General features: G+C 42.3%; 1 protein-coding gene across 1 annotated transcript in view; it reads left to right on the plus strand.

The window, feature by feature from the left end:
* The window catches only part of cdh13 (cadherin 13, H-cadherin (heart)), a 428,096-nt gene that overhangs the window by 114,834 nt on the left and 290,348 nt on the right, over positions 1-22,914 (plus strand). Inside the window, exon 2 of the mRNA XM_054733486.2 lies at positions 16,022-16,142. Within this exon, the coding sequence (XP_054589461.1) occupies positions 16,022-16,142 (121 nt within the window). The remainder of the gene's footprint in view (positions 1-16,021; positions 16,143-22,914) is intronic.

Genomic DNA, 22,914 nt, shown 5'->3' on the forward strand with positions numbered 1-22,914 from the left:
ACTGTAACACAACAACACTGCCACGGTTACACCAGCGCCCCCTCCCCAAGCAGAGTAGGTTTACATTAAAGGAATATTAGATTTGCTTAAATAAATCATAACTCTAAAATATGTTTTGGTCAGATCTCTTATCAGGGTTTAAAAGTAGCTTTATTGAAATGTTTGGAGACCCTGTAGTTGAATTAAATGTGTGGAACGCTGACATTCTGATTATAATCGGTCACAATAATGCAAAAACTGGATCCATCAGAAAGGTTTGTAGCTTCATGATGAGATGAAACAGAAACCTCCTATATATATATATAGGCTTGTGTGATGTGTGGAGATAAAACATCAATGCTGCAAGTTGGTGGCAGAGTCGCTTTGCTGACGTCTAATCTGAGGTGAGATGTCCAAATATCAGGAAGTAAGACTCCAAATCCTGCTGAAGCTCAGCCGTGATGTGGCTCACTACTAGTACCTGGAAATGGTGCACCGGTATATATTTCCCTCAGAGAACAACTTACAAGTCATTCTTACCAGAGACCACTGGAAATGTATTAATTAAATATATTTAACAACTTACGTATCTGTTATTTCGTCTCTTTTTCAGATTATATGATTGTTTTCTGAATGTTTAAAAATGTAATTATTTCATAGAATAAATCTTTAATGGAGGAAAGCCGTTTCTCTTCTTCTTGAATTGGGTTTAAGTGCATTTCAAGCAAACGAGTATTTCAGGACATAAATTAAAATGAGGAAAAACAAATAAGACATTTATTGCACCTGAAACACCTTTTGTTGTTGTTTAATTATTGTAATTACCCAACATTGCCCCTCGGATGGATGGAAAATGTCAGCATCGTTGTCTGAACACTGAAGCTGAAACACGCAGCCGCCCGATGCAACTACGCTCTAAACTTTTCAGTTTGGGTTCTTAAAAGAAAAATCAGCATACAGTCTCACAAGCTTTTATTAATACTAATTAAACCATGGCTCTAATTAAACATAGTCACTACTTTACTGTATTGGCCAGTGTTTGACTCTTTCATGTTTTTCTTTATTTATTTTAAACAGATTAGTCTTTCTTTTTCTTTTCCGTTGTGACTGTTGTTTATAAATCATAAAAGTATTTACATATCTAACTAAACCACGCTCCATCCTTCTCTTACTGGAACTTTAATATGAGACACCAGAGGAACTGATGTCGCTGTAAATCCAAAAGTTAAATCAGACAATTCAGCTCTTTTTCCCAAACTAAATGGGGACGATAATTCAGCTCAGCCATGTTGTCCTCTTGTCTTCATCTAGACCTACCTGACTGCTGCCGGCACACAGCAGCCCGTTTTCCTCCCCATCGCTCGGCTGCTCCTCCTTTATGGGGTGGCTGTGTGTTTACTGGTTCAGGCCTGTTTTACAGGCCCAGCAGGTGCGGCCAGGGTTCAGCAGTCTGGGCCAGGAACCAGATGGTTTCATGACTCAGGTGCTCCATGCCTGGATAACCTGCCAGCTGCAAGTGTCTAAGGCCCCTCCTGATTGATTCTCCTCCTCTCCTTGCTGGATTTCTGGCTTCATTCTGGGCTTGTGGGTGTAGCTAGTCCTGAGCGGGTCAGCCAGACCTTACACTGAGGTGTGTTCACTGACATTTTACCTTGATGGAGACGGAAGCAATACGAGCTAGGGACACTGCTTTAAAATGTCAGAGTGCTGGCGGGCTGTCTAGCCGGAATGCTGCAAAGCTTTTTCACATGGAAAGCAGGAAATCTGGGAAATACAAACATGAGCTGAAGGATAACATCAATAACCAGCAAATGTTCATGCGAGGTGGATGCCTGTTCTGGAGCGAGTACACAGATATCTGCACTCCGTGTGACCAACAACCTTCTCCACAGCTGCGTGCACTAATGAGGAGGACGGATGAGCAAAGTAGAAGTGAAACTTGATGCTTTCTTGGAAGTTGTTGTAGATTTCTGGCCTTAAATCCAGACCATCTTTTGCCAAATAAAAATCATTTGCTTAGGCTGTCGGTCTAGCTACGCTTGGTGGGCCAATCACAGCGCTCTATCAGTGAGGTGATGGCGACAGTTCCGTATCAGTCCTATCACTGCACTCTACTGGTTTTGGTGGACCAATCACAGCACTCAGTCAGTCAAGTGGGGGATGTTAGGGCGACTGAGCTGAAAAGATGGCGACTGTTCCGTTGCGGCCCCATCACTGTTCTATACTGGTTTGCTGGGCCAATCACACACATATATATATATATATATATATATATATATATATATATATATATATATATATATATATATATATATATATATATATATATATATATATATATATATATATATATATATATATATATATATACATATATATATATATATATATATATATATATATATATATGTATATGTATATATATATATAATGTATAAAAAAGCTACAAAATAACAGCAAGATTGGCATCAATCTAGTTTTGTCCTGTTTCTTTATTTTTCCATCCAATCATAATAAGTCACACATGCTGATCGTGCACGCTCGCGCTCTCCTGTCACGCCCACCAGAGTTTCAGCCTCCTTACCTCTTCTCTTCTCCAGCAAACACCAGACATAGTGGCCCTCTTTATCTCTATCCAGCAATGCTTTGTGGATTCTCCAAGCAGTATTGATTTCCAGCAGAGGTGACATTTACTGTGTGCTCTCCTAAGTCATTGCCTTAATCACCTGGCTGGTCCTTCACACTTGAACTGAATCAGATGTCAGAGTATCGGGTGATGAGCTGACCTGCTGTTGCTCTTTACATCATGGACACGGGCCAAGCATCAACCAGAGGCCACCCGGACCTCAGAACTTTATTTATCCCTCTGTCTCATTTCAATCAATATTAACATGTTCTCATTTGTGTAAAGCTAGATTTTACACCTTTTACCAAATTTACTGCTGAGAAAACAACTGACCTTCTGTTCATTTACACCAAACTCAGACTGTAAAACTTAACACCTTATTGTAAATAATCCAAACACAAAAGGGGAAGTGCTGGCATCTCTCTTCCTGTTTGAGTTCATTTTTCCCCACATCAGCAGATTCATCATGAACTTTCTTCCTTTTCTAGTTTCCTTTGAAGCTTCACTTTGACTTTGAAAACTAATTTTAGCACCAGATTAAAGTTGTTTTGGATGAGGAATCATTTTAGACAGATTGAGTCTGAATGTCATACGTTGTCATTATTCATTACGTTTAACAGAATGCTGCCGACATCAGGAGAAACGTGTTTTATGAATAAAAACTATAAACATGTTCTTGTGCATTAGATTTAAAAGGAAGGTACGCGTGCATCTGCCAGGTTTGGTTTTAGGAACTGCTCAGATGGTGGCTGCGGTTCCAGGTGTTGATGTACGCAGCAGGGGTTTTTTGAGACTTTTGAATGGGAGAGTCCGGGGCAACTGTCGCTGAAATCTCACTAATGTCCATCTGTGTCCTTATTTGTTCAACGTAATTGTAGGTTTAGACTACAGATGTATTTTGGGTTTTAATTATGATCAATAAGATGTGATGATTCTATATAAATATAGAGTTTCAACCTTATTGATCTTTGAATGTTTGACCAGAAGAATTAGGATTCGTTGTTTATTCAGGGATCGTAACACACTTCATATTAATTCAGACGGAGTCAAGTTTATAAAAAGTAAGACATTTATGTTCTAAACGATTAAAAACAGGACAACTAGGAAACACTTTGTGATGGATGAACCTGAGTGGACGGAGTGTGATGATGTGTGAATGTGATGTCATCAGAACCCTCGTATCTGGAGAAACTGAGTTCTGAGTGGGAGAGAATTTGGTCTGCTATAAACCAAAAAGTTGATTTCTAATAAAACGGCATCAGACGTGATCTCTCGAGCCTACGTACCCTTTCAGAGACTCCCGTTGTAGATCCGGAATGTCAGGAAGTCCGTGGACCCCAAAGGTACCGAAGTCCGTAGGAGAAACCGCGGCACCACTAGACTGGTCTTCGAGTTGTCTCCAGGTCACAGCAGGTAGTTATTTGCGTCTATGGAAGGACTCTTAAGGAGTCGGAGCTGGCTCAGCTTTGTTCTGAAGGAACCGTTAGCGGTATCAGCTGTAGCGTGCAACAGGTTCTGACAGCTTGTCGAAGATGCGATGGGCGAAGAGTTTTCCTCCGGTGGCCAGTCCAGAGTTCGGCTCGACTGACTCACGAGGAAGTGAGCTCTGTTATAATATTTGCCATGTTTTGACTTACTGACACATCAGAATGTGACATGTAAACGGGTTTTGCCAACAAACCTCAGAAACCACACCTCGCACAGATACAGGGGCTCTGATTTGTGGACCAGAAAGTAATGTGTCATGAGATTAGTTTAACCGTGTCATCGTCGTGTGTCTGACTGTGTGAGCTATCAGTAGATAGTGATTCACTTGTTAAATCAAACTTTACTGAGCATAACATGATAATATTCATTTCAACTTCAGTAATTTAAGCACAGATTAATCAAAACATTGTTTTTATTCTTCAGCCTTTACCGTTCATTCAACCATGCGATTGTTTACGTGTTTCATTGCATCATCCAGTATTCGTTATTAAAACGGTTCATTCTTATTAAAGTTCATTCATCTTGTTCTACGAAGCAAAGCAGATGAAGACAAGCGGAAACTTGAGAGGGACCTTGGTCAAGCAACAGTATCTTTCCTGCAGATTAAAGGCTCCACTTAAGACCTCTGTCTTCATATGACCCGATACTGAAGAGGTCAAACTGTAGATGAACAACTGGCCAGTTCTGGATGCTACATACTGTAGTAGTATTTACTTTATACCATAAGCCCGATTTACTAGGAAATCATGACACTGTTGTTTATTTTATACCCAAGGGAGACTCACTAATGACTGTAACGGATACTTTTATCAGTACTGAGCTAAAACTCGCTGTTGTGGTAATTACCTGCCCCCCCCCCCCCCCCCCCCAACAAACACTGAATGCTACACATTCATCTGGCTTTAGCTGTTGGTGTAAACCCTGATTTCACTAGATGGATTTTAAAGGTGCATCATGTAGAAATGATGTGAAACAAGACATCATGTGGTAAACTCTGGTTACTGCAACCACATTAAACAACTCTGGAGCTTTTTGTCCTCAAATTGCAGTTGTCGGTGCTGCAGTGTTGGCTCGCATGAGACACGGCGCCCCCACACACAACGATGGTAAACAGCAGTTATGTCCCTACTTCCTTGTTTTGAAAGGAGAAAAACGGACAATCCAGCAGCCAGCTGGATATAAAAAATGTTTCAGGATAACATTCCTTCCAAAATGACTGAAACGCTAGACTCGTTTGGGATTTTCTCACAGTAAAATTCTCACTGTATTCGTACATACTGCACCTTTAAAGGAACTCTGAAGCTAATTTTATTTAATCTAATCTAAGTTTGCCAAATCAACATTTGTCCTATAGTAATTCACCTGCAGCCACTTTAATTATCGCCCTTCTCCGTGAATATTCTTGGCAGTTTTTAGTCGTTGTTGCTTTCCCAAGATTGGCCAGCCTTGTTTCCTGACTTTGTTCAGCTGTGTGTTCTGCTGCCTGCTTTGACTACACACACGGACTTGTCTTGTTTTTGCCTGGTTTTATCCTGATATCTGCATTCAGGTTGTCATCTAGTTCATTCACTGCAGCACCAGCATGATAAAACATTCACATTTGAAGACACAGAACACTCCCCCCAAACAAGGATGAAACAACGTGGAAACGTCAATAATCTGCTTTCTCCAGAAAAAGTCCACTGATGGACCTCAATCAGTTTCTGCATGTTTCATCTTCACTGCTTGGGTGTTCTGAAAAGGCCACATTGCCGTGCGGTGACTGGGAAGAGCTCTGAAGATAAGAGACCTACATTTTGGACTGAAGTTAAGAAAGGAGAGAAGAAAAAGCCTTGGACGTTTGAAACAACATCTGTCCATCAGCATCAGTTATTAGCTCAAGCATTGTTGGACATGCAGACAAATTATTAGATGAAATATCTAAGTTGATGTGACAAGTCTATAAATAATCTTTAAGCTTCAAAGAGGATAGATCTGTAAAAAAAAGAAATCAGCTGTGAGTTTTAGGTGTGGAAGAGTGCTGGGTCTCTGCTATCTAATACCTGGTATCTTATCTGTTCATTCATGCTTCACTCAGGACTAAACCGGAGCTGAACCTGTGTTATTCAGATGTCTGCATCTATAAAACACGTTACATCTCTTGTAGTATTTGCTGTTTGAACCTGCAGTCAGCTCCTTTGAGTCCAATCAGAATCCATCAGCAGCATGACAGCAACACGTTTACATCATCAAGTTCAAAAGAGTTTAACATCGATCACACATCAGGGCTGGACAATACAGGAAACAAGCACATCAATAAAAAAAGTCATGTTGATCGATATCAATAATTACTCAATAAAAAAATAAAATATCAGCTCTGTCCACTGTATGTACTTTTAATAATGAACACATAATAACTGAATTTTTATTCAGTAAATGTTACTTCCACGATTTAGATCTGAGGCTTTTCATGAAACATCTGGGGCTTCAGCCCACGTAGCCGGGCCTAACGCCACCCCTGGTCTAGTTTATATAAAAGTACAACATAGAAGAAACGTGAGTTTGTGAACTTGTGCTTTTGCAGGTTTGAAGAATAGCTCATCGGGAAAATTTGTTGTTTAGCCAAGCTAACGTTATTTTAGAGCACATTAAAGTAGTTAAAAACCCACCGAAGTGTTTCACAGAATTACAATTCTATTTAAAAACCAAAACACACAACGATACACATCATAAAATACATAACAACTCAAACGAACAAAGACTCATGCCATATTAAAATATAAATAAAATGGGTTTTCAGAAGAGATTTAAAGCAGGACAGAAGTCTAATCTGTAAAGGCAGCGCTGTAGAAAGCTCTGGGGCCACTACCAGAAAACCCGGGCACCTCTGAGCTTACATCTCACTCTTGGGACTTCCAGGAGCAGCCCATCAGCTCACCTCAGAGACCGTGAAGGAGCGTGTAGAACCAGTAGCTCAGAGGCAACTCGGAGCAAACTGTTCAGAGACTTCAACGCCCATAAAAGGAAAAGAAACCAGCGCAGTGAAACCAAAACTGGAATGAAACGCTCCATCTTTACCCACGGAGGTCCCATCCATTGGTTTGACTGTTTTGGTGAAATGAGTGTCCTCCTACATTCAAACGCTTGTGTAACGTTTAGTTTCCCCGTCCTCATCCAGCCTGCCAAGCAGTTTCTGTTTGCTTATGACAGAAGAGTCTTTAATAGCAAGTTTTCCTCCAGTGTTTGGAGCCTCGTCTGCATGCTGGGCCCCTCTTGACCGTTAACACAGCTCCACACAGCCTTTACAGACATTAACCCCTGATTCCAATCAGCAGCTGTCAAAGAGACGATCCATAGAAACCAACAATTTAACCAGAAGAGTAAAACAAAGCAAACGGGATGCAATTTGCATTAGATTTTGTTTATGCTGGGCTAAGTCAGCATCTGCTTCCCATCCATCTTTTTTATGTTCACTTCAACTCGGTCTCCGTTCGTTTGATTGCATTTTCTCTCACTGCAACTGTTGTAATGTTGGCCAGTTAGGGGGATGGGAACTTTGTTTTCCTCTGTAAACCTTTATCAGCCTGCTTGTGCGATGACTCTGAGCATTTTATAAAGCTTTTAACATCAGTTTTAATCTTCACACATGATCTGTTCCTGCTTTAAGCTTTAAGCAGCTGTGTGCCGAGGTCATGGTGACTGAAATGAAGTTGGCAGACTGGTGGACACAAACATATTCTCTTGGCATGCAGAGTTCATGCTTGGATTATATATAGCATCCATCAAGTTACAGTAATAGAAATCCTCGTGAGTTGGCTGTTAAATCAGAGACAAACACACACATTCTCCGTGTGGAATCAGTTTGATAGACGGTTTTACAGAAAGCAGAAGCTAATGCTAAACACTGGTGCCACCAGTACCTCCGGCCACCACTGGCAGGCAAGGAGAGTGGAGTGTTTTCCCCAGGGACACAACAGCAGCGGTCTCTGGTCGGAGCAGGTATCAAACCTGCAACCTTCCGATAACTGGATAACCCGCTCTACCTCCTGAGCTACTGCTGCACACACAGATGGATGCACTTTGAGTTAAAGAGCATTGTGTTTAGCTGCGGCTGAGCCTGGATAGAAAATCAAAATCAACATTAAATTGTTGGCTTCTTCTAGTCTCATCACATCCATCTAGTTTTGTGTTCCTCAGAAATGTGTGGAACTAAAGACGACATACAAAGAACTTACCGTTGTGAATTTGAAACGCCTCCATGACTGGGAGGACTTATCACAGGGTGCTCCTCACTGCAGATGCTTGACTGAATAAAAATGCAGAGGTGCATCGTCGTTACGGATTGTTGTCCATGTCATGAAGGCCTTTGCATCATTAATAACTTCATGTTTCTGTTTAAAATAACCTCCATCTCCTGCATACAAACACCAGAGTCCACCTGATTGTTATGCTGAAGGCATGCTTTTAGTTACGTATTCATCCCATAAAGTCTTTAATAATCAAACAATGACTAAGACCCCCTGGACACACACTCTCACACACACATGCTCTTGTTTTGTTGTCAGAGAAACAGATATGACTGTTTGTACCAATCGTTGTGCTCCTTTGTGTTACAAAATACATAAAAACACACCAACAGGCTCAAACACGCATCACTGTGTCCTTTAGTGTGTGGAAACAAAAGTGTAGATTGAGAAAACGTTTGATAACTGCAGACATTCAGCTAAACATGGATGATGAAAAACTCAAACATTATTTAAAATGATTTAGTCATGTTTTTAATATGTAAACACCAAATATTCATGTTCATACACTGCCTGTCCAAAAAAACACAAGTCACCGCCTGGATTTAACAACAGCAGCAATTAGTTACAAGCCTCCGATTGGATAATTACCACATGGGCATTTATCTTTCAGCTGGCAACGAGTTATTTAACCCCAACTGGTGCAATGAGCTGCTTCTCATTTCTTAAACAACCACGTGGAAGGACGCATCTGGTGGTCGTGGAAAAGACGTTGGTCTGTTTGAGAAGGGTCACATCCTCGGCATGCATCAAGCAAAGGAAACATCTAAAGAAACTGTAGAAACAACTAAAACGGGTTAAGAACTGTCCAACGCTTTATTAAAAACTGGTCTATGAGTCCAGATGGACCCTGTTCCAGAGTCATGGTGCATCAGGGTAAGAAGAAAGGCAGATGAACTGATGCACCCATCATGCCTAGTGCCTACTGTACACGTCTGTGGGGGCAGTGCTATGATCTGGGCTTGCTGCAATTGGTCAGGTCTAGGTTCAGCAACAGGATGTGCTCCAAGAATGTTATTCCATCTTTCCTGATGGCATGGGCATATTCCTAGATGACAGTAGCAATGTTTGTATGCAACACATTTCCCATATCGATTCAAATGTTGGTTGATGGGAAATCCCAAATCTCTGTTTATATGGACACTAACTGAAATGATTCAATTTAATTAAGTCTCAGTCGTCTCAAGGCACTTCACCAAGCAAACATTCGTATACAGTTCAGGTCATTAAGCCAATCATGAAAAAGTTACCTATACAGTCACTGCCTCGAGCGTCAGAGTCTTCACAGCAATCCTCATACTGAGCAAGCATGCAGCGACTGTGGAGAGGAAAACTCCCCTTTAACAGGAAGAAACCTCCAGAGAATCCTGGCTCAGTATAAGCAGCCATCCTCCACGACTCACACACACACACACACACACACACACACACACACGCACACGCACACGCACACGCACACGCACACGCACACGCACACACACGCACACACACACACACACACACACACACACACGCACGCACACGCACACGCACACACACACTTCTACAGTTATATTGTGATTTCTTAGTAAATATTCTATTTGGTGAGAGATAAACTTTATTGTATTTATCCTAGTGGATCTATAATTAAACGGGTAAACTAGTAGTAGCACGCTGAACGTCAAGGAAAGCAAAGCATTATTATCAGGAGAGAGAGAATGTTTAAGTGGTTAGCAGCAGTGTGCTAGTCGATGGCCCCCTCCATGAGGCCACCACAGCTCAGCAGAACATCGTTGTAGCTTCTTCTGGGGAGAAAAACACTTAGAGAGAAAATAAAGTTAACAGCTGAAATAGCAGGAAATAATACAGTTAAAGAGCAGACTGTAGAAGAAAGTAGTAGAGTGTGGAAAGTGGTCAGTGTGTCCTCCAGCAGTCTAAGGCTAAAGGGCAAAGGTGACAGATCATCTGCTGCTGTGGCCCCCAGACTCTGGACCTCTCTCCCCCTGAGCCTGAGATCAGTGGACTCAGTGGTCTCCTTTAAAAAGCAGCTGAAGACTCACTTGTTCAAGCTGGCTTTTGTATGACCTTCTTCACCTCTCTCTCTTTATTCTGCTCTCCCTACCTATTCCACCTTCCTCAGGACCCACTGGTTTCCCTCTTTCCTGTTCACTCTCTCTCTTTATTAACATTTTTTAATCACAATTGTCTATTTTTGTTCATTTGAAATATATTTTTAAACATTTTCTAAATGCTTTTTTACCATTTTTTGTTTTTGTGAAGCGCCTCGTGATTTTTATCTTGAGAGGCGCTGTAGAAATGATATTTTCTTCTTCTAAGCCTATAGCAGCATAACTACAGAGATAACTCAGGATAATCTATCCTATTTAGATGGAGGCATGTTGGAGGCAGGGCAAGGGAGAGCCGTCTTTACCGACTGTACACTCCACCTCCCTCTACTCCCCCACTTGTCCAGATCTGGGCTAACATCAGATTTTAACCATAGACCCTATCGAATAAAAATGTTTTAAGCCTATTCTTAAACGTAGACAAGGTGTCTGCCTCACGGACTAAAGCTGGGAGCTGATCATGCCATGAGGAAAAACACACCAAGCATTCAATCAGATTAAATTCATTGAGCACGTGCAGCGTTGTATTTCCTGGAAAAAAAGGAAACAAACGGCATCCTGTCCTCGCGACTTTTCCCTCGCATTTTTCTGTTTTTTATTCTCTAACTTTGCCCCCGACCCATGTTTTTAGCCCCATTATGGACCGTCTTTCCATTTTTACCTGTGTGCTTTTATTTTCACTGATCGCTCTAACTGAGCTACAGCACCTGGGTGTATTACTCGGCTTTCTTACTTTCTAGCCTTCCGATCATCGAAGCGTTCAGTAACACGGAGCTCCCGTAGTGCGTCCAGGGAAAAAAAAGTGAAAATATAAAACATCAACAGACCACTTCTGTTTACTTCCCACGTGCTTTCGACTAGTCCTGGGCGTCTGCGAGGGTGGAAAGACGCCACGCTTTAGTTGAGCAGTGGGCATTCTTTTACTCCAACTATCCGAACAGGTGTGCACATGGACGTCCATCAGATGATCGGACAAACCACCTCTCTCAATCAGAATGGAATTTTACTCCGATCTCGTCATATCGGATCAGAATATTCCGATTCACATGTTTACATGAAGACTTTTTGATCTGATAGGGCATTTATTCTGATTACTTGTGCTCGTGTAAACGTAGCTAATGCCAGGACTGGTCGGGCTCAAACAGTGAAAGAGTGGTTCAGGGAGCAGGAGACATCGTTTTCACCACAGAGTCCAGACCTTAACCCCGTTGAGAACCTTTGGGATGTGCTAAAGAAGGCTTTGTGCAGCGGCCAGACTCTACCATCATCAGTGCAAGATGTTGGTGAATCATTAATGCAACGCTGGATGGATGAAATCTGGTGACGCTGCAGAAGCTTATTGGGACAACGCCACAGCGAGCGTGTGTTGTAATCAAGGCTAAAGGCATTCCAATGAAATGTTAGTGTGTGACCTTTATTTGGTGGTGACTTTATTTTTCCGGGCAGCGTATTTTCTAACCTTCATATTTCCACAACACAGCTGAACGCCTTCCTGATGAGGAAAATTGCAGTATTAGTCCCCAGTAATAGTCCTTTTTGCAAACAGCATTGCCATTAACATTGTGTTACCTAAGTGCTTTCACCGTCCTCCTGTGACTCACTGGGGACGGATGGTAATATTTTCCTCCTAATGGAAACTAAAATGGGTGTTTGTGTCGCTGTGGCCTGTTGAGGTGTCTGAATGGAGCGAGGTGGCTGTTTCAGCTTTCCGTTGCATTCATCTCCCGTTGCGTGTTTGGCACATCTACGTCTAGAATCCTAGAATCTCTCTTTTGTTAACTAGACCCAGTTTACAGACCCACTTGCATCCCGCCGCATCAGGAAAGGCTCGTGCTACAACTGAATTAACATGCTGACTCATGCAGGAAGTCCCCAGAGGGCGCTGATCACTTTCCTGGGACGTTACACGATATGACCTCTCGGAGTCTCTGCAGAGCTTGTTCTTCATGCTGACAGATCTCCACGGGGAGTCCAGAGTCTGCAGTTTGAAAGTTTAGCTAAATAAACTATTTCTCATATTTCATCCTAAATTAGACTTACGGTTGATTTGCTGTTTATGCATTCCCTCTAATCGTTATGAATACTATCATAAATACCCATGTTTCAGTACTACAAAGTACAGATCAGGGGCGGATTAAGGACTGAAGAACATTCAGTTCAATTCAATTCAAGTTTATTTATAAAGCGCCAAATCACGACAAGAGTCGTCTCAAGGCACTTCACATGATAAACATTCCAATTCGGCTCAGTTCATTAAGCCAATCAGAAATAATGTTTCCTATATAAGGAACCCAGCAGGTCGCATCGAGTCACTGACAGACATCCGGGGCTTAACACACGCACACACACCTGACACACACTAGTCAACATCATATATATTTGTCTTGTACCACATAATTTTTAATCTGAAGCTACATATGAAGCATATTCAGGGCAGAGTATTGTTCCTGTTAGTGTTTAGTGTGAGATGATAGTAAATATTCCCGCTCTTTCTCCAACAACTTTTCCTGATAGTAAGCTAACTTTAGGCAAACCAGCAGCACAACAAATATTTTCTAATAAGACTCACAAACCTGAGTCAGCACCAGTCTCATCAAAGCTGGGGTTCTGTCGCCGTACTTTTGGTCTAAAAACGTCCTTATATCCATCTTCACTCATGCGTTTCAGGCAGAGAGTGTAGAAGAAGCCGGCTGCTGAAGGGCTTCTTCTTCAGTGGTGGAGGCTCAGGCAGGCTGTATACAAACTACTGCCAGCTGCTCCCTCTCTGTTGGACTTTGGTACTGCATGTTACTTCCGCGTTTCAGATCCGGGGCTTCAGCCCAAGTAGCCGGGCCTAACGCCGCCCCTGGTACAGATTACCATCACTCTAACACTTTAATCCTCCGCCATGTGCACTTGTCCACTGGGACGGGAGACATTTACTGCTGCTGATCATTAAGGCTCCTTGAAATCTTATGTTCTCCTTTTTCCAGATAGAAGTGGTACTTTTCTTTGCTTTGAATGATGTCTCAGCAACTCAGTATCTGGATGACAGAGAGGATCCCATTTTCATGTTCCTTGTTGCACTGTTCTTAATGCTCAGCGTCCTTCTACTCGGCAGAGAAACACACTTTGGGTTCACTGGCATCTCTTCACTGTGCACACATCTGTAGTGCATCCTTAGTCTCATGGATTATTGGCTAAGATTGGCTGAGGAACGGTAAAGAGAGCTTATTGAAGAGTCCCTAAATCTGAGCTAGACGATTCAGATTTAGACGTAACTATATGACTTATTGTGACTTTTACACGATGCAAACTAAACCGTGTCTGACAGACTTAGAGAGAGAAACCCAGAGCAGCTCCAGACTCTACTGTTTATTTAGATATAAATGGTGTCAGCTGTTTAGTATCAAGCATGAGCTGCAGCTTCTTCTCACAGCAATGTGACATTTTAAATTACTATCGACTGGGGCGGATAGAGGAATCTTTGACTGTGACTGATACTGAGGCATGAAATCATTCATTTAATCTCCGTCTCAGTTTCAGTCCAATATCATAAAACCCTCTCAGTAAGTTTTTTCCCCTGGATTTATTGATAACCTCTCCATCTCCTCACCTCTGGGGCTTCATTTCAACGTTCGTAGAAATATTCCTAAATTCCTTCCTATGATCGAAATTTAGAGCGTTCGTACAAATGGTCAAAAACCTGATTTATGAAACATGCGGTGGCCTCTCTTACGCACGTTCCTCCGCAGTCATCTGATGATGAATCCCACCCGTGCGTACCCAGATGCTCGTGTCTCAGTCATTGTCATTAAGAAACGCTCTCAATTAGCCAGATTTGGATGAACTACATCCTCCGCTTGTGAGGAAATTCCCTGCCCCCCCAAATAAAAACTTTATTGACAGCGAGATCGAGACACTTGCTGCTGAAGAGCAAAACAAGCAGACAAGTTACAGAAGTTTTAATCGTGCTCGGGACAGAGGAGAGGTTCCTAACAGGAATAAATAAAGCAGTGAATATATAACGTAGATTAATTAACATTTACATTTTACCTTGAAGGGGTCCTTCTTGTTGGAGTTGGTTTTACTTGGAATTGTCTGACTGCAGCCTCTTCTGAACTGTCATTCGGTCTGGTTGCCTTGGCAACGAGTGTGTGATCTGGAAGCAGAGGAGGCTCTGGAGGGTTCTCGTAGTTGTAAAATAAAATATGGACCGGAATCGGATTCATGCGGTTTGTCTGTCGCTTCACAACGGGTCCCAAATGCCAGCATAGATCCAGACGCATCTCCTGTCAGTGCGCTCACGGAAACACGTTTACTCCACGCTCTGACACACCCGTATTAATAATTATAAGAAACGATCTTTTATCTGGCGCACGTCAAGCAACATCAGGAGGAGCTTCACAAGGGCAAAAAAATAATGAATTAGATTAAATTAAAAACTAATATTCATTCATTAAAAACAATTAAAACCTCAGACATATGGGAAGAGTAAACATTGGGACTGTAATTATGTGACTCTGTTTTTACACTGAACTATTTATTTAATGGGTAAAATGATTTCTGGATGAGGAACATGTGTGGACGACTGAGACCTTCGGTGTTGCGGTCATGGACGTAATTTTAACTTTAGAAGTGGGGGGGACACGGGGGGGGGGGGGGGGGAGAACAGGCTTCAACACAAACGGTTGTTTTCCACTTGGTCCTAGAGCTCAACCAGTGTCAATTTAATATGGTGTAATATTGTGTCTGGATGGTAAAAAGTGCAGGGGTCAAAACTTGTCTTTGGAAAAAGTGGGGGGACGTGTGTGTGCCCCCCCCCCCCCCCCCCCCAAATTTCACCCATGGTTGTGGTTCCTTCGCTCCACCACTAGCTGCTGTTCCTACACACGGTCTGAAGTTTTCTCATATTTAGGAACATTTCCAGGCACAGGTACAATGATGAATACCAGACAACGCGTAAATGGTTCCTACACACGATATACGCACAGACTGGTGCGTAAGCACGGCTGATAAATGAGGCCCCGGGTTTCTGACCAAAACCATTTCCACTGGATAATAACAATTACAGTAGAATACCACAGCTGTTTTTATTAATACAGCAAACAGAACATGCTGCATCTTTCCATTTTGTTTACTGTTTTGGCCTTTTGCACAAGAGGAAATGTTGCACACGGCATCCAGAGTTTGCCATAACTTATCAGGAATTCAATAAAATGAATCCTCTGAGCTGAAAGTCCTAAAATAATTCAATATTGACCAGAACATAATTAAATGTATTCCTCTATGCTCAATAAAAAGGAAACCATTCCTTGTTGACTTATTACAACAATCTCCACTATAAGCTGACAACCACATTTTATTTACACCAAGAAGCTAAATGATCATCTTTAATGACCGATGAACCAAGAATATTTTGCAGAGGAAATCAAATTACTGGCATTCCAAATCTGCCCAGTGTTCACAAAACATGTGACTTTTCCTTTGCATTTTCCTGTTTACAGAGAAATCAAGTGTTAATATGAGTTAGCTGATCGCTGTCTTGCTTTCTGTTGCAGATTGTTCATGTCAGTGGCCAAGAGGACGGAGGCCACGAGGCCTGTGTGGCTGGCTTCCAGGTCAAAAACTACCAGGTGGTGTACAGCGGACCTTTCCAGAAGGGCCAACCACTGTTGCAAGGTCGGTAACGCTAAACAGAACAGATTTAAAGAGCTCAAGTGAAATAGTGGGACTTTACCACGTGTATCATTACCAGGTTGTATGGAAGCAGTCGGTTTGTTTGGGTCCTGATGAATTCTGCAGCCGCATGTTGAGGGGAAGGGGCAGGGCGAGGTTAGCACTTGTGTTTGTGAACAGACTGGCTTGTTTTTTTTTTTTTTACAATCAACAGAAATCGTGTCAATAATTCAATTTAAGTTTATTTATAAAGCGCCAAATCACGACAAGAGTCGTCTCAAGGCACTTCACATAATAAACATTCCAATTCAGGTCAGTTCATTAAGCCAATCAGGAATAATGTTTCCTATATAAGGAACCCAGCAGGTCGCATCAAGTCACTGACTAGTGTCAGTGACTATACAGCAATCCTCATACTAAGCAAGCATGCAGCGACAGTGGAGAGGAAAACTCCCTTTTAACAGGAAGAAACCTCCAGAGAATCCTGGCTCAGTATAAGCAGCCATCCTCCACGACTCACTGGGGATGGAGAAGACAGAGCACACACACACACACACACACACACACACACACACACACACACACACACACACACACACACACACACACACACACACACACACACACACACACACACACACACACACACACACACACACACACACACACACACACACACACGCACGCACGCACGCACGCACGCACACACACACACGTGTCTATGGTTATATTGTGATTTCTTAGTAAATATTCTATGTGGTGAGAGATAAACTTTATTGTATTTATCCTAGTGGATCTATAATTAAACGGATAAACTAGTAGTAGCACATCCAACGTCAATGAAAACAAAAAGTTATTATCAGGAGAGGGAGAATGTATTAGTGGTTAACAGCAGTGTGCTAGACGATGGCCCCCTCCATGAGGCCACCACAGCTCAGCAGAACGTCGTTGTAGCTTCTTCTGGGGAGAAAAACACTTAGAGAGAAAATAAAGTTAACAGATGAAATAGCAGGAAATAATACAGTTAAAGAGCAGATTGTAGAAGAAAGCAGTAGAGTGTGGAAAGTGGTCAGTGTGTCCTCCAGCAGTCTAAGCCTATAGCAGCATAACTACAGAGAAAACTAACCTAGCCTATTTAGTCTATATAATAAAACACAACTGGTTTAGTTGTAGCTGTGTGGCAAAAGGGATGAAAATGTCAGAGTGTATTACATATTTTTATATTTTTTTAAAACATAGTTAAAGAATGCAGTTTAATTCCCAACATGTATCAAGGAAGTTGTTTAGTTTTGTTGAAGTAACTCAGTTTAGTGGTAGTCAAACACAGCTGGAAAATCCTCGTCCAGGCCCTGCAGATGTGTTTCGGGTCTGCAGATTTATTTCTAAAACGTATGATTTCAGCTTGTGTAGTTCAGAAGTGTTGTGTTTACCTCTCAAAGATGCTTATTTGTGTCTGTTCTGAATTAGCTTAAATTAGCTCCCGTCAGCCCAGTATGACACTGGGTTGCTATGGCAACAAAATGCAAACAAAGGTTTTTGTGAGTGAGTTTCTAGAATGTCTCAAAAGACTTTCTGTTTTCTCAGGTGAGTCACTCGATTTGTGAGAACGATTAGCGAGAAAATAGTTTTTCTCAAAATCGTTGCAAAGTCATCTGGAACGTTTCCTGAACCGTTTTAGTTCAGTTGAACCCTCTGGCATGAGTAAGTGACCAAATTCAACACATTTATGGTGAAAGGATGAATTGTGAACAAACAAAGACAGAAGTGAGACATCGAGAGACAAATGTGTGGCAAGAAACTTCCCACAACAGTCACAGCTGTTAGAATTCAGCAGTAATGTCAAAAACACCTTCATGGCACGTCCATTCACAACAGCCCTACAACAGTGTACCAATACAGTCAAATTCCAACTGAAAATGTGTGCTTTTTCTTGCAGTGTGTGTCTTTAAGGCATACTTTGCAACTTTCTCACATATTTAAATCATTTTCTTGAGCCAGTATGCGCTAAAATGACTCTTTACAGGGTTAATGTAAGACCGCCCAGCCCCTAGCGCCCCCTGTGGCCAGAATATCCCATTTACAACTTCAGACTGGCAGGCTGCTCCGTTGGGACTTTGGAGCTGACATACCTGGCGCTGCAGTCTGGTTCCTGCATGCTATAGATCATGAACACAGCTGATTTATTTGATTTAGTGATGAATCACTCCTGTGGACGCTAACGAAGGCTGGGGAACATTTGAGTTGTTAGGTTAAGGTGTTAAAAAGATGAGCGTGAAGCGGGGAGATAGATTTAGCTTTCGGTTCTACAAACGGACACTAGGGGGTGCTAAAAGCAAACCCACACTGCCTAGTTCCCCGAGCCACCATTGTTAGTCTTTGCAACACGTAGACATACTTTACAACTTCAGCTCTGAACTTTATGATGTGTTGGTCCAGTTTGGCCGTCCGGACTTCCTCTTCACTCCGTATCTACGGAGATCATGCAGGAGACCAACCCTTTGGCTCAGGGAGCTATGCCCCCCCCCCCCCCCCCGGTGAAGACAATGCACCTGCAACAGTTTTGCTCCCGAGCCGAGGAAATCCTAACTAATTCATGTGCTTAATAATTCATTGGATGTTTCACTCAGCTGTTGTTTTATTTGTGTGATCTGAAGAAGTACAATGAAAGTATGTAAATCCAAATAGGAATAATTTATAGTTTGTTAATGCAGCCTGTCATTTATTCTGAAACTTGTTTTAATCCACTTCTCATTATTCTGTCTCCTCTTGGTTTACTTCATCATCCCTCTGCTCTCTCGGGTGTTCTCCACATTACAAGGCTGCTCTGCTGGAATAAAATTACCTGCTTCAGTGGCATGCACATAATGAGCCGTGCCTATAGACACATTTACTTCTCTCATAGCTAAATCGCCATGCGGGGCTTTTAAAAGGTGTTGTTCTGCAGAACAAAGTTTCTTTGTACAGTGCTCAGCTGACAGACAGCCTTCCCAATAGAAAATACACACTTTCCTGCCTAGACAGCAAAATGTGACAAATCTGCAAGTTTCCCCTTCAATTTCCTTTCTTCTTTTTCAGCTTTATTGTACTTGATTCGGTCAGCTACTGAGGCATTTTGTCATCTGGAGAGTCGGTGGTGCGTGTAGTCGAAGACAGAGCTCAGTTCTGCTTTAGTGCTCTGCTCTGGGACAACAGAGGGGTTCCATTACCTGGAATATGCTCCTGTCAGCAGAAACACCTTTTACCTTGGTGGGGGTCCCGCTGCACACGGCTGCTTACACACAGAAGCGTGCGCACGGCAGTGGCCGCGTGCATTTATGCACATTCAGTACACAAAATAAAATGTTGGTAAATGTTTGAAGTTTCAAAACGTCTCAACTGAGCGCTTGAATGCATTCAATGGAATTCTGTATTCATTCGGTTTAGAATAAAATGTATTTTATAGCATCAAGTATGGGGATGGGGATGAGTCAGTGACTCGATGCAACTCGATGCTATCTGTTGGGTTTCCATACACAGGAAACTTTTTACTAATTGGCAAAATGAACTGAATTCAAATGGAATGTTGACTTGTCCAAAGGCCACCTTGTTCAGAACCGACATGTCAGGAGTTGGAAACGTTGCTACGTAAACGTCTGAGAAACAAGCAGAATTAAAAGGTTGAACAGGTAGAAACCTCCGCCCACCTTTGAGTGACCCTATAGTCAAGTTTAATGATCTGATTAAACATGTTCAGAGAGCAGCTGGTGGGTCAAGTGCCTTGCTTAAGGGCACCTGAAAAGAAAGCTGTGCTTATTGGTTTCTGCTTTGGCCACACTCTCACTGTAAGCTCAAACCTAACCCTAACCCTTCAGGTCATGAGTTGTTTAAAGAGGTCCTTCACTGAGAAACCATTTTTTACTCATTATTTCTGAAAGTGACCAGCTGAGGGTTTCTCATGCAGGCTGAACGTGAAAATAGTCTCCTACACCTGTCTCCTGCAGTAGCTTCTGATAGAAAACAGACGGTGAAACTCTAGGATAGAAAATCCTGACAGATCTACATCACCCTATCACTAACATTCATGGACTCACCCATCTTGACTCATGATTGGGAACGCTGTTGTTGGTTTAGCGTCCAGGAATCAGAAGAAAACGTTTAGTTGAAGCTAACCATTAGCATTATCAACTCCGCCACACAGCAGACGCTGGGCAGGCTTAGCTTTATTACGACAAAGATGTTCTCTGGTAGGATAATGGCAGAGCTGCAACAAAGCAAAACAACAAATATAGGATCGGCTCCGGAATGGCGCTCCTTAACTTTGGACGACTTAGACTTGGCCTTTCTTTGAGACACGGGCAGATGGGGGCATTTGTTAGGGCAGACTGCACCACTGATGGATTAGTGATGGATATGTCACGTTTTTGTTGTGGAGTCATGTTTCTGTGTTTGAGCCGGGGCCAGACAACAAACCTGAAGGAAAAATGTTGTGGATTTTATCAATAAACCCATTTCCTGTAGTGAAGGGAGAAGGAGATAATGAGCAGACAAATCAACCAGTTATAACTGCGGCACATGCACGAGGCAAAATGTCCCGAACATCTGATCACAGAGGTTATTTAAACAACTAGATAAGAGTGGGAGTGAGGTCTGTGTGTGTGTGTGTGTGTGTGTGTGTGTGTGTGTGTGTGTGTGTGTGTGTGTGTGTGTGTGTGTGTGTGTGTGTGTGTGTGTGTGTGTGTGTGTGTGTGAATGCTTCAGGACATTTGAGAATGGGATTAAAGCAATGAAATATAAAATTTCCATAACAAAAAATGTCCCATTTATTTAAATGGAGGAAGCAGAAATTAACACAAATTCTGCAGCCAACTGCTGGAGGCCATTTTTGTTTATTTATTTTTACTTCAACTACTACTTCACATTCTGGTTGTCGTGCATGTCGATGGTTTGGGTACTGTAATGAACTTTCTCACTCACCAGGACCTGCTGCCTTGGAGCGAGGCTGCTAGTCTCACTATGAGGACTGGAAGACACAACATCCTTGCTCCTGTCCTTGCTGCTTCGCACCAACTCCTTGCAAAACTCATAGATTAAGTCTTCTTAAAGCCTTTCTATTTAAATGCTCTCAGCCTTACAATCACAACCGTTGGCATTCATTTACAGCCTTCTGCAAACTGGTCACAGGCCATAGTTAGGGATGAAAGGTCTTTTCCTTTAAAGCTCTATTTTTGTTTGGGTCTCTGCCTTCTGATCTTTGAAGTCTTGAATCTCCGTCTGCCTCCAAGACCAAACTGAAATGTTGCATCTGTGTGAAAGCCTTCAGTGGTTTCAGATTCCTTTTTTAGACATTCATACTCATACATAGTGAACATCCACCCACGTTCACTAGTCTCCCTCTTTTTATTCTTTTAACAAAGCTAAAGTATCATAGTGGTCACACACACACACACTGGTGTGGTGTGGTGAAAACTGTCCTCCACTGGAGCGGTGAGCTGCAGACACGGCTGCGTTCGGGAACACTAGGTGCTGTACTTACAGTATATTTGGAACAAAACTGTTTGTCCACCATCTCAAAGTGGCATTGGGTGTTTTGTGTAGCTAAAATGGGAAGTGTACTAATAATGCAAAAAACTGGACCCATCAAAACGTTTGTAGCTTGGTGAGGAGAAACGGCAGAAAGCCTGTGTTGACAACAGCTGATGAGCGTGTGTGATTTGTTCATAAAGTAGGCTAAGCAGCAGTTTTAAAGAGCATGTTATTGATTCCCTTTGCCGGCCCTTCATGTTGCTTTTGAACAGATCGTCCGTCATATGTGAGTGAGAAAGGTCCAGAAAGCCAGAGGCTGCAGCCAGTCCCAGTGACACATGCAGACTTATGTAACTGCTGCTCAGCCTTGTGCCACCTGCTGTAGACCTCCCTGTAATTACCAACGGAGCGGCGGCCTGCTAGCCACAGATACCCACCTGTTAGCAAAGACCAGGGTTCAAGGACGCTCATCTTGACTAATGGCCATTTTTAATGCATGTTTACACAAATATTCACCATCTTCTTTCATTTCCCACGCCTCGCAGCTTATGCTGCTTGAAGTAGCGTTTTTAAACGTCGAAATGCAAATGAAAGAATAAAACCTGAGAACATCATGTTTTTGCCTCTCTATAGACTCATTAAACTGCTTAAACACACAAAATAATGCCAAGTTCATTTAAGGCTGACGTTTATGAGCTGCACAGCCGTCAGGGGGCTGCCTTCAGGTGTTCTGACTGTTTTGTGCCGTCTTGTCATCATTCATTGAAATGAAATTACACACTGTGGGAATTATTTATCCCAGCCCAGTTGATTTAAACTGATGAAATGATCCATTACACAATATTACATTAAATCAAATGGCAATGAGGGAGGGACCGGCCAACCGCTGGATTGATATACAAGTTCGGCTCCACCCCCAGCAATGACCTCCAGCTTTCATGATGTTTCTGAGTCTTAATTATTAATATTATCGTTATTGCCTAATTAAAGCTGTTACAGTGAATTTACAGAACAAACTAGGTCTTAGAACACGCACCCCTCCCCTCGGGTGTCCTCCCTGAGATGCTTCTGCTGGAAGCATCTCAGGGAGGACTCGTGGAAACCCGCAATGCCCGAGGAAACAAGATAGCACTAAACACCGGTCACCGTTTTCTAGGTCCAAACGTCTTTTGTTGTCTGTGACTTCAAATGGTGTTTTTCTTTCTGGGACTCTGGTAGTTTGTCTTAAAGTTGAATGGCAGCAGAACCTCTCACACCAGTGGTGTTCTGCTGC

This window comes from Nothobranchius furzeri, chromosome 4 (assembly GCF_043380555.1).
Source record: "Nothobranchius furzeri strain GRZ-AD chromosome 4, NfurGRZ-RIMD1, whole genome shotgun sequence".
In the NCBI taxonomy this organism is placed as follows: Eukaryota; Metazoa; Chordata; class Actinopteri; order Cyprinodontiformes; family Nothobranchiidae; genus Nothobranchius; species Nothobranchius furzeri.